At 40.1% G+C, this 12,871-nt stretch overlaps 2 protein-coding genes across 6 annotated transcripts in view; one reads left to right on the top strand and one right to left on the bottom strand.

The window, feature by feature from the left end:
* The window catches only part of KBTBD12 (kelch repeat and BTB domain containing 12), a 60,092-nt gene that overhangs the window by 25,881 nt on the left and 21,340 nt on the right, over nt 1–12,871 (top strand). Inside the window, exons 2-5 of one of the 3 annotated variants that reach the window (XM_040646405.2) lie at nt 1,077–1,268; nt 1,646–2,778; nt 3,634–3,904; nt 6,683–6,833. In XM_040646405.2, the coding sequence (XP_040502339.1) occupies nt 1,709–2,778; nt 3,634–3,904; nt 6,683–6,833 (1,492 nt within the window). In that variant the 5' untranslated portion in view covers nt 1,077–1,268; nt 1,646–1,708. Of the gene's footprint in view, nt 1–581; nt 641–1,076; nt 1,269–1,645; nt 2,779–3,633; nt 3,905–6,682; nt 6,834–12,871 lie in introns of all 3 variants that reach the window. The other 2 variants (XM_040646404.2, XM_046900012.1) reach the window with 2 other exon arrangements.
* Nucleotides 1–12,871, bottom strand: part of MGLL (monoglyceride lipase) — a 98,684-nt gene that overhangs the window by 75,201 nt on the left and 10,612 nt on the right. The window lies entirely within an intron of this gene.

The raw sequence follows: 12,871 nt of genomic DNA, 5'->3' as shown, positions 1-12,871 counted from the left end.
TGGTCAATGAAGAACTGAGACCTAAGGTTTCTTGAATTCCATTTCAGTGTAGCCAGGAAAAAAAAAATCTACATTCAACATCACTTATTTCTGTGCAAAATTTATTATCTTTATCGATTTTCAATATTACCATAAGAGCTCAGAACCTGGCCCACATTCAGATTGTGGAATTAATATTTTGTCTTCCAAACCCATTTTTTTAAATCAGATAATAACCCAGATTCATGTCTCAGATGTGTTGCTTCTACTTCCAAATTTAGCATATGGAAAGAATTGATAAAAATCAAGGAAATGTGATCAAATTAAGCATGCCTAGCTTTTAATTTAGCACTCAAAGTGAGGAATCTATTTCATTTGCTAAAATAGAACGATGACCACTTCCAAAACCAACTGGACGACTAAAAGAGTAGGATTGAAATTTATAATATAGCTGCAGATATCCTCTTCCTCTTTGAAATAACTGTAATATTTAAATTCTTTTGGTCTAACTCTGTAGACAAATCAGATGTCAAAGATTTCATATGATCATTTTCTATGTTGATTCAGACTTTAATGAAACAGACTATCTTTATGCTTTCCAGATTAGAGAAAGCAAGCTCAATCTGTCGTACCAGATCCTGATGCTGCAAATTTTAAGCTGGTGAGGAATGTTACTCATTTGAGTAGTCTCATTAAGCAATTCATACCATGCTACAAATGTGTTTCAAACATGGTTATACCATAGCTTTAGGACTTGTCTGTGCATCAGTGATTCATGACATGATTCCTTAATGCATTTCTGCCACAGAACTGTCTCATTACCACATTAGAGGCAAAAACTGCTAAGGACTGATATCCCTCAAGTGATGGGTGGGCTTTATTCTCCTATTGACAGCTCTTCAACTGTACCTCACATTTTGGCTAATCCGAAAGCTCATGAGGTTCACTGAAGGGCCCCAAATCCTTCTATAAATAGCCAGGGAACTGGGTTGTACCACTGGCTTTATTTCCCACTGCTTTGCAGAGGTGAAGATCACTGTAGGAAGTAATGAGAGGAGCAAGTCTAATGTTCCCTTTTTTTTTTTTTTAATTTTAAGTCTTAAAGTCTTTCTTGGAGTCCCTGTCTAGACAAAACTCCTAGTTTGAATGGATCTGTGAACACTGAAAAGGCACTCCTCCATCCCACTGCTCAGCCTAAGGGAGAAGTTGAGAATACGGGGTATTTCAGCACCGAAGCAGTGGACTAATTTCCTTTGGGTGCATGAGAAAGACAAAACTTGAATATACAAGTGAGTTACAGCCTGACCTTGAGTTTATTAAAGTCAGTGGAAATCTTTCACTTGATTTTAATAAGAGGAAAAGGAAAAGAGGGCGAAGGCAGCTGGAAAAGATCGTTTTGAAGGGGAATTTTCTTTGAATAATCACAAAACTTTTGGGGAGGTATTGAATATTAAATGGAATATTAATGATCATTTGGAGTATTGATTATTTTTTTTTAAGTCCTGGAGATGTTCATCATGAGTTCTTAGAATAATTTTACATTACTATTCACATATTGCTAGTTTATGACACCCTCTAAAGAATGATTTATCTTTAGAAATGAACAGCAATATTAATTTGCCTTGTGATTTCTTCGTATTGAACCATATTACCCCTCCATCTCTAGAAACGTTTTGGATGAAGACTTTGAATTCCAAGCAGATCTAAAAAGAGAGTCTGGCGATTAACCATGGATCATAGGACTGAGGAGAGAAGAAAGCAGCGCCATAGCTTGACTTTACTGGAACAAGTAAAAAGAATGAAAGAATCATCAGAGATAGTTGATGTTGTGCTAGTTGCTGAAGGTCAGAAATTTCCCTGCCATAAGGTGGTACTAGCTGCCTTCAGTTCTTACTTCAAAGCCATGTTTACCTGTGGCTTGGTTGAATGCACTCAAAGAGAAGTGGTACTGTATGACATCTCTGCAGAGAGTGTGTCTGTAATACTCAATTACATATACAGTGCAGATTTGCACCTCACTAACCAGAACGTGCAGACTGTTGCACTGGCTTCATATTTCATGCAGATGGAAGATGTTTTCAGCTTGTGTCAGAAGTACATGATGGACCACATGGATGCTTCCAATTGTGTGGGCATCTATTACTTTGCAAACCACATTGGAGCAGAAGATTTATGCGATCAAGCGAAGAGGTACTTATATCAGCACTTTGCTGAGGTGAGCTTACAGGAAGAAATTCTGGAGATTGAAGTCCAGCAGCTGTTGGCTCTTATAAAATCAGATGATCTGAATGTTTCCAGGGAGGAAAGCATTCTGGACCTTGTCATTAGATGGGTGAATCACAGCAGAAAGTCACGTGCAGAACATCTTATCAAGCTCTTGAAGGAAGTGAGACTGGTACTGGTCAGCCCTTCCTTTCTCATGGAAGCCCGCAAAAGGAACACAGTGATCCTGTGCAATTCAGAATGCAATGATATGTTTGAGGAAGCGTTGAAAAGCATCCGACTAGCCACCCACCCTTCTCTCAGCTTGCGATATGGCATGGAGACTACTGATCTCTTACTCTGCATCGGCAACAATTCGCTTGGCATTAGGTCAAGACATGGGAGCTATGCAGATGCCAGTTTTTGCTATGCTCCTGCAACACAAAAGACTTACTTCATTTCCTCTCCAAAGTATGGAGAGGGTTTAGGAAGTGTTTGCAGTGGTGTTGTCACTGAGAATAATGATATTATTGTGGCAGGAGAGGCAAGCGCCGCCAAAATGTCTAGACAAAAAAACAGGAACATTGAAATTTATAGGTGTGTACCCTGTCAGAAAATCCCTGATTATTTACAAATTTTAAGTCCAAAAAAAATGTTTCTGAGATCAAGAAAACACCATTACACAAAGTGTTCTTTACCTGAAAGTTCTTCTGGAGTTTTTGGCTACTCTAATCGGTTTGTCGCAATTGATCTTCATGGTACATAAGCTTGATTAGATCCTACTTTGTTGTATGTGGATTCTATATTCTCCCAGTACAAAGCTCCACATATTCCTAGGATTCTCTTTTTGAGATCTGCAGTGGGGGTAAATGTGTCACGTGAATGACCTAAGGAATCCGGTAGGGAAGAGGTAACAGTCTTCTCTGAGAAATCCATCTTGATGCTCAGAGATGAAAAGATAAAGACTGATAATTTAAATCTCATTCTATTTTACTCAAGTCTTTTTCAGTTGAGCCCATTTTAAAGAAAGCTTTTCTGGATTAAAGACAGAATTAAAAGTAACCTTTTTTTCAAACACAGGTACCTAAATTTAAAGAAGTAAATCCCTACAAGTCAGACAAAGTAGCTCTATTTTCAGCTGTGCTGAGCTCTTGCTCTTCCCACTAACTTTAGTGGGGAACAGTTATTGAACAGCACATGCAGAAAAAAGGGACTCCTTACCTCGATTAGGGTAAAATATCTTTGAAAGAATGCTTAAAATCAGGACCCCTAATACTAAAAATGCTTGATCTTGCAAACAATGAGGCCAATTGTATAAACTCTCTATGAAGGAGAAAGCTCCTCTTGTCATCGCATCACTGAATAAGCATTGAAGATGAAGGGGATAACATTTACAAACAATCACGGGACCACACTGAACCAGGGCATTTACAGCTTTGAATTTCCCTACAGATACCACCAGCGAGGAAATCAGTTTTGGCACAGCCTGTGTACTGCTCAGTTCCGTGAACTCTATGCACTGGGCACTGTCCATAATGATCTCTATGTGATCGGAGGCCAAATGAAAATCAAAAATCAATATGTGGTCACAAACTGCATGGAGAAGTACTCCATGGAGCAAGGTACCTGGAGAAGCACAGCACCTCTGCCAGTGCCATTAGCCTGCCATGCAGTGGTGACAATGAAGAATAAGCTCTACGTGCTGGGTGGCTGGACACCACAGGTTGAGAAAAGTGCTAATTATGTTTCAGAAAAATGTTTGCTTTTTATGTTGTGTGATTTTTATGGTGCTTCTTGCATGGGAAGATAAATTGCTCACATTGTTTGACATCTTTTCTAGGAAAACCAAACAGGGTGAAAAGGAATTATATCCATATTTAATCATCCTCACTGAAAATACCAACTTCAAGAAGGGCAGTTCTTTCATGAAGACATGCTCAGTGAGCAAGATTTTTAAAAGACTTTAAATTTCCCATGTCAGTGTGAGTTCCAATCAAAATAGTTGCTGGGTTCCATACCTTATATTTGTAGAAACTTGAAATAGCAATTATTTAAAACTGTTTGAATTGGAGGAGACCCTTAAAGGCCATCTGGTCTGACCCCTGCAATGAACAGGGACACCCACAGCTCCATCACGTGCTCAGAGCCCATCCAGCCTGACCTTGGCTGTCTCCAGGGATGGGGCACCCACTGCCTCTTGGGTAACCTGTACCTCACCACCCTCACTGTTTAAAAACAACAACAACAAAACCCAAAACAAACAAACAAAAAAGCCCAAACAACAACAACAAAAAACACAAAACCAACTTATTCCTTATATCCTGTCTAAATCTCCACTTTGTTAGTTTGAAGCCATTTACCCCTTCTTTTATCAAATGCCTGTTTGGTGTTTTTTTGTCATTACAGACTGTGAAAAATTGATTAACTTCAGTCTTTCCTCTTCCTATACGCTGTCCTCTTAATTTTGCTGAGTATCACTAAATAATGTTCTTTAAACAATACAGAGCTCCTCAATGGAGCCCTGTATTCAAAAGCCACGTACCTAGGTAAATTTCAAGGCCAGATTTACATTTGAAATTTAAAGTTTCCCTCAGCTTCTCAGGAAAATTTATTAGTTATCTAAGGCTTATTTATTTGGTTTTCTTTGTATTTTAAATGAAAAGTTGAGGCATTCTCTGGAAAAGAGATTCCTGTAATCCACCCATTTTTTTTATTTTGGTTGCATGGCTTGGCCATATAACGCTTCACAGGAATTTTCTGTGGGGCTACGGATACCATTTTCAGTAGAACAGGTAATTCACAGAATTATGCTACGAGGCAGGCGGGTATCAGGAACAGGAACAGCACTTGCCCTCTCCAGTCGTTCCGAGTATGAAAGATGCTTTTTGAGAGTTTAATCCATTCTTATGTACTGCTCAGTGCAGTTTAGCTTTGGGCATTCAAGAAAAAAAACAAAAAACATTTACTTGACAGTGATGTACTGCACCTGTAATTGTTACTGCCAACTATAATGTTTTCAGACTGTCATCACGTCTCATTGGTTTGTGATCACTTGAAATACATTACTGTTTGAAGTGCTTAGATGAGATGTATTCAGCAAACAGGATTTCCAGCTCTTTGGATATTTAGATTGCTGAAGTCCCTGAAGGAGGCAGCAGAAAGATCAGAGAGCCCTTCTCATACTAAAACAACAGAGCAAGGATACCTTGCTGTTTAAAGAAGTAAATTATGAGAACAGGTTTAACATAGAAACAATCTGTCCACTAAAAAAGAAAGACAGAAAACTTGAACTGGAAGATATAACAGATGGAAATGTGGAAGTGAGATCCAGCTTTGTCTGTCTTAACAGATCTCCAGAATGGATTGAAAGGGGAGAAAATGGCTTAGGTGCACAAACTACAAACACTAACCCAATGATGGCTTTAAAAAATCATAGGCACCTGGGAAATGCCTGAAACTCCTACCTGACAATCAGCACGTGTGTACTAACAGCATGTGAGTGTGAGTGCATACAAAGGCAGTCTGCAGATGAGCAGACTAACGCTAATTGACTCAGAACTACAGCTTTGTAACAGAGCAAACTGTCACGTGTGCCACCACAGAAATGATGTAGGATGTGAATTTAGAGCATGTCAAGTGGTGTCTGCTCTTAAGTATATGCTCACTCTGTATTGAAAATACAGTTTACTCCTTTCTCAGTGAATAAATCAGTATTTCACACCTATCATGGAGAAAAATGTGTCCCTGGGCACTCTAATGGAGTCATCAAGAGGCTATATATTGCCTGTTAGTTTGACTTCTACTATTTTGTATGTTATATCATAGAATCACAGCATCATTAAGGTTGGAAAAGACATCTAACATCATCTAGTCCAACTGTCCGCTTACCACCAACATTGCCCACTAACTGCGTCCCACTAAACTATTTCCACCAGTGCTAGAAATGTCTTTTTGGAGTGTAAAAGAACAAGCAAAGCAAGAACACATAAACCAGCTTTACAAGTAAGCAAAGTAGTTCTCTCCAATCTATGTCAAACCTTTAATCCTGAAAGGTTTCAGAATTCTCACCACAAACCCTCCTGCATGCAGCCAATGCTCATTGCGTATGGCCTGGGTAACAATGAAAGTAGGAATTCATTCATTAGCAAGAAAAAAAATGCAGCAACTTTTTCCCTCTATTATTAGTAGTACTTCATAGGAGCCTTGTAAAAGAAGCTGGTTGTGTCAGAGTTGGGCCCATAAATGTATTGTTATTACTCAGATCCTCAGCTTTATTGCTACAGAATATAAATTTGCTCTTATTCATTTGCCTTCCACAGTGTACTCCCAGCCACAAGTCAGGGGTGCTGTTAAACTGTCCTGCACGCGCATCACTTCGCAGCTATAATTGATGTGTTTATGTTATTTATCTGCTCATCCGTCTGCTGTGATTTATTGCACGCAGGCATGTGCCGAGGGCTCCAAATGTGGTATTATTATATGGCTGTCATATTTCATACAGATGGATCTGCCTGACGATGAGCCGGATCGATTAAGTAACAGAATGTTTCAGTACGACCCAGGCCGAGACAAATGGACAGAGCGTGCACCAATGAAGTACTCCAAATACCGCTTCAGCACAGCCGTGGTCAACAGTGAGATTTATGTCTTGGGTAAGAGGAAAGAGATTTTTAACAGATAGCACCATGACTTTGTCTTTTTTCCAGCCATTTGCTTCTGTGAGGAAAAATATCTCACCCTTTGCTATATACTGTAGGACAAAGTATGTTGGATTAAAAGGATGGTATGTTTTGGGATCTATTTCTTCCCATCGTAACTTCTTCCTTCCTTAGTGCTTGTAGATTAAATTAAGGGAATGCTTTGTGTTCTGAATTAACATAACAAAGGTACTTTGTTTTCTAAACTGGAGTGCTGATGGGATCTATAAATAATAATAAATTTTAAAGAATGAATAGAGAAGCCCTGACAGCATCATTTCACAGGTGAACAGTGGGAAGCTCACTGACATGCCCCATGCCAAGAAGGAATGGCACAAGGAAAAAGAGAATTTGAATGTCCCAGACAAAACCCAAATGGTTTGTAGATTCTGAGAAAATTCAATGAATCATTCTCCTCCACTACACTCAATGCAGTGCATTTTTTTTTTTTGGAAAGCCTGGATCTCTCACTTTGTTATTTTTTAAATCAAACTGTTCAGTTTTTTTCATTTCAAAACAGAAGTTTGACCAAAAGTTTTAAGAGCTTTGTGGAAGAGTTCAGCAATCTCCTATCCCCAAATCTTTTGTCCCAGGATAATTCTTGGCATGTCCTCAGTTCTGCAGTTCATCCACAACATGTCTCTTCCCAAAGGCAGTTCTTCATGGCCCCTCTGCCCAAGTCAGTAGAAAGAACATCACTTGCTTTTAAACACTAGTAGACAGCTCTGAAAAGCAATTCAAGAGGGGATTTTATGGAGAGAAAATGATGGTGAAAGGCAGGAAAGGGCAGCCAGAGAAAAAAGACATTGTGGGCACTGGCAATGATATGGGAAAAAAGCTGAAGGGGTGTTTTGGAAAGACAACAGGAAATACAAAGGTAAATAAGCAAGTAGGAGCAGAATTATAGATAGGCACATCACTGGAAAGTGCTTGAAGACGAGAGAGAGAAGTTTGTGCAATTACTCCATAGGTGAGCTGTGGGTTGTGGATGTCCTTCCATGCTTCCAAGGTCAGCAGCATAGGAAATGAAGAAGGTAATAATCACATCAGCATCCTGCAATCCCACCTTCTTCAAACTATGGTTTACAAGCTTATCAAAGTGAACACAATGGATGCAGTCTGATGAAATCGACATGCTTCCTGTATAAGAAGTGTTCTTGTTTTGGCTGAGTAATCATAAACCATGTGCAATGGAGAGTGTTCCTTACATAACTCAAAGGAAGCATTTTGCAGTGGGTATGTTTAAGAAAGGTGTCTGTTAAGTAGAAAGGGAAAATGGCATTAATGCAGCATTTGCTTTTTAGAGAAACTTCTTTCTCTTAAGAACCTGGGGACAGACACACAGGGAAAAGAAGGAGAAAGGAAGAAAAGCAAGAATGGAAAAGAGAGCTTCACAAACAAGAATATTATTTTCAAAAGTTAACAATCTGTAAACTTCAGTATGCTCTTAAATAATGAGTATTGGACATTCGGGCTGAAAGGTTCATCAAAAATGGGGAAGTTCCATCTTCTGTAAGGGTTAAATGTACATATTTTTTGTGTTCTCAGTGTTTGTTCTGTTAGAGTAGTGTAAATCTGGGGTAACTCTTAAGGAGAAGATTTTTTAGAAAGTTTGTGCTACTTTCACCACTGTGTGTGTGAACCTGCCTCTGTTTTGATGCCACGTCCCCTGCAAGGTGTAACGGCAGCAAACAGACACAGGTGAGTTAACATCAGGCAGCACAAATGCAGAGAAGACTTTTTGACATGGGTCTGGGCTGTTTTCACAAACTCCTCTTTGCCTATTTCCTCTTATTTTCACAGCACTTGTGAGGGCTCTAATGTTCATAAGTCAGTAAAATTTGGCTGAAACTGACCAATGGAGTCAAAAGCTGTGAGAGGAAGACAAACTAATATAAGCACAGAGAACACCCCTACTGTGGGTAATTGCATAAGCCTTGTTTCCTTAGGAAATCAAATAATTTTGCAGCTCATTTTTTAATTGAAAAATTAACCTGACACAGAGCCAAAAATGATTTCTCATCAAATTCTCCCCTTGGATATGCAGATTTGAATCCCCATTTTCTCTTTTGGTGAAAGTAAATGTTTTTCTCCTAAAGTTAAGAAGACAACATGGATGGTAAATGCTAGCTGTCATGGTCTGAAAACTGTAGAGGAGTCTGAAAAGTTTTCCAAGGCCTCTAAAAATGATGAAGCATCTTCCCATGAAATTCTGTCTGAAAACAGCAGTGCAGTCACTGATGCTGACATCTTATTCTGCTGCTATCGCACACGGTCTCTGCCCCAGCTGTAAACTTGCATGGCAAAAACCTGGCACAGAAAAGACTCAGTTCGAGGTTCATTCATGGTGACAGAGGCTTGCTACCTTGTGAATTCTCAGGCTGTTGTGCTGAGAAGTGAGTATAGTTTTCCTTTGGAAACTATTGCAATGGTGTACTCAGCTGGGTATGTGTAGCACCAAGAGGAATACAGTGATAGCATTCAAAATCTGGCTGATGTGGCACATTTCTGTGCCATTCAGGAGAGGATGGGAATGGAAGGACTGAGGTTGGCACTGACAGACCAAAGAATATCAATTGCCATGAGGATGGTAAGACCATTGCAGGCTGTTCAAAGCTGTGGATCCCTCAGACATCACTGTTTCTTAACAGTGTCAGGTATGAAAAGAGTCTAAAGAGATACTGCCAAGGGCAATTTGTTCAGAGAGATACAATCTGAAGAGGGTCACATCCTGTAGGTTGTCTTCATGTTGTGAGTTCAGAGACATCTGTGCTCAGACATAATAGCTTTTATTCTACAGATCAGCTAGACTTTTGTAGAGTTTCTACCCTTGCCTTTTATACAGCTTCTCATTCAAAATGGGGATTTCTCATGGTGAAGTGTGTGCACAGAACCTGAACATCTAACAGGCTCCCACATAGCCCCATGTGTGGGACATTCATTGAAGGGACAGTTGAGAAGCATGCTCCATAGCAACGCTTGCATTCCCACAAGCATCACCTACTTCTCATATAAGACTTGTAATACACAGCTTTTAGCTGGGTACGTAAAGTCATCCTGCAGGTAGACATGACTTAGGACAAGAGATAATGGCCTCAAGTTGCACCAAGGGAGGTTCAGGTTGGATATTAGGAAAAATCACCTCACAAAGCATTAATCCTCTCTAATATCTCTGATGTATGAATCCAAGTTCTATCATAAATGTGAAGCAAAAAGCATAGATGGAGTGTGAGTTTTGAATGAGAAAAAGTGACAGCCTCTTTGATATACGAGTGTACTTTTTGCTGTCATCCATGTCGGTGTACACCTGTAGTAAGTAGTCTGTTGATTTCAATGCTGTTGTGCTGGACTCATTTTGTTCTAACCAGATCAGTATCTGATGCTTATCCATTGAAGTGTTACGTTTTGAAAAGTCCTGTTGGCACAGAACGTGAAGTACAGTCACTGTCCAAAACCCCTTCCCAGCCTAATTGCCAGCGCCAGTGTGTAAAACCCTAATGATTCAAATGGAATTATTCTAGAGTCACACTCATGGGTGGAAAATGAGAAACTGATTAGAGTTTTTTGTCTGAATAATAGCACTGTGCAGGATCTTGTGCCATGTGCCTTAATCTGCAATCCTGCAATATAATTGTTGTGTAATATTCCTGGAGAATCCTATGCAATTTATACAGCGTACATAAACCTTAAAAGAAAATGAACGGCATTTCCTAAGGCTCAAAATCCTTTCTCCTTTTCATCCCATTTGACTGTCTTAGCTCTTTCTCTCCATATTTTCCCAGGAACATAACTATATTCATTGGAAAGCCCAAGAAAGAGCAGTATTGTGTTCTTAATGACAGAGGCAATTGAGATACTTTTGGAAGAAAACCAGATGGGAGGGCCCTATTTAAGGTCATGCATCTTAATCTCTTGCTTAAGAAAAAAATATCCTTTGCAGCTAAGACTCTGAAAACTCATTGCAGCCAGTGGATAAATTAGGAAGATTTATCCAAATGAACCACTTGAATGCTATATTCACTAGCTTATAATGCATTCTGCATAACTGCTGTCTCTGAAATACGGGTCGCTGATAAAAATATGGAATCACCACGACAGCTTTAACCATGTGTTGCTTTTCTGTTATGCAATTCCTGCTTTAAAAATAAGAGCATACAGAGGGACTTAAACAGGAAATCCTATTAGTGAAGATTTAGGAATCAAAGAATTTTTATTTATCCTCTTTAGCCTGGCATCCCACCCCTTTAAAACTTGTTTGGTGTTTTTTCCCCAAGTTCTTGCCAAGAGCTTCTCTTAAAAGTTTTAAGCAATTAAATGAGGTTCAGTTATGAACTGAAAGTTTCGATCATAAAATACTTATTTGAATGTGCACTTTGGGGTCTCCTTGGAAAGGAAAGCTTGCGTAGAAGGGAATGGAAGGAGACATTTTAGCTTTCAGGTTTGAGTATTAGCCATGAATTTGAATAACACCTTCTTCTAAAATAAATGTGCCTATTTTTAGATATGCTTTGGACTTCTGACAAGTAGCAGACTATGGGCCTGATTCTGCTCTGCTGTACCTGCGCCACAGCCTCTGCAGTGCCTGTGTGCAGGAAGGGATGAAAAAGGCAAAGTTTGGTTTGATATATGAGATCAGAAATGCTCCCTACTCACTTAAGAATTATTAAAGGAAACAAGAACAGGGCACTGCGGGAGAAAAGAAGGAGCTGAAACTGCAGTGTTCACCCTATTGAGGAAGACAATTGGTTTGTGGTGGTTTTTTTTTTTCCAGCTATGCTTCTAATCAATCTTCTGCCCTTGTGCCTTCTATAAACTGCATTACATCATCTGCCTTGCTCTGTGTTAGTAAAGAATGACAGCACTTCTCATCTCTGGGAGTGCCTGCCAGGACTGGCTTTATAGCTCCCTCATTTCTCCAGGAATCCTGTTATGCAGCCCTGCTTCTTCAGAGAGTGAGCGAGCAATGGAAGCGCTGAGACTCTCAGCTTGAGTGCTGTTAAAGAGTAATGAAGGGAAATGTTACATAAGAGATTCATGCTATTAAGCCCATTGTGCGTTCCAGAGATCGATTTAATAGTGAATTATTTTACAGGAGGCAAAGGAGAGCATGAGTTTAGATTTCACTCGCATGTTGGAGAATTACTCCTTTTTTTTTTTTTTTTTTTCAATCAAGTAGCGGAAATGATAGTAAGAAAAAATATTGCTCTGTATTATGATCTGAGTATTTAATTATATAGCAAAGAATCCCGGTATCAATGGCCTGATCTCAATCACCCTGACCAGCCTCACCTGGGGCCTCAGCCCACACCCTCTGCCCGTAGGTCCACGGGCACCATTTAAGCACAGGGCTGGGGAGTTGTTCAATTTTCATCCCTTTTGTTTTGCCTGATGACTTCTGGGCTGTTGGTGGACCCTTTGCAGTTGCCTGCTTGCATGGCTGTGCCCTAACGGTGAGCTCATTGCGTTGCCTGGGACAAGCTTCCCTTTGGGGGTAGCTCTGAATGTTTCTCTGGTATGCTGCTGTAGCTGAGGGATGTGGGTCATGCTTAATTTAAGCTGTCTGCAAGTGCGGGAGCCAAGTTAAATCTAATGCTCAGTTCCTAGCACCCAAACGCTAAGGGCTGAGTGAGGCACTGGCAAAGGCTGCCCAGGGAAGTGGTGGGTGCCCCGACCCTGGGGACAGCCAGGATCAGGATGGATGGGCTCTTAGCACATGATGGAGCTGTAGGTGTCCCTGTTCATTGCAGGGGCATTGGATTAGAGGGCCTTTAAGGGTTCCTTCCAACTCAAACAATTGTATGCACATGTATTCATGTATGAAGTACTGATTTCCTTTGCATCTGCTGAACTTATTTTTGCTGGTGACTACCACCTCACAGCCCTTATAGGTGTTCTCCCTCATGCACTGAGAGGGTGTTCTGTTATTAAAAGTGATGCGATGCAAATCGGATTCAGCCTTCTCAAATGAGACTGGGGCAAGAAGGAGGCAGCTG

The sequence above is a fragment of the Gallus gallus genome, chromosome 12 (genome assembly GCF_016699485.2).
Source record: "Gallus gallus isolate bGalGal1 chromosome 12, bGalGal1.mat.broiler.GRCg7b, whole genome shotgun sequence".
Lineage (NCBI taxonomy): Eukaryota > Metazoa > Chordata > Aves > Galliformes > Phasianidae > Gallus > Gallus gallus.
Note: the sequence above shows the minus strand (reverse complement) of the source record. Positions and strands in the feature narration are given on the sequence as shown.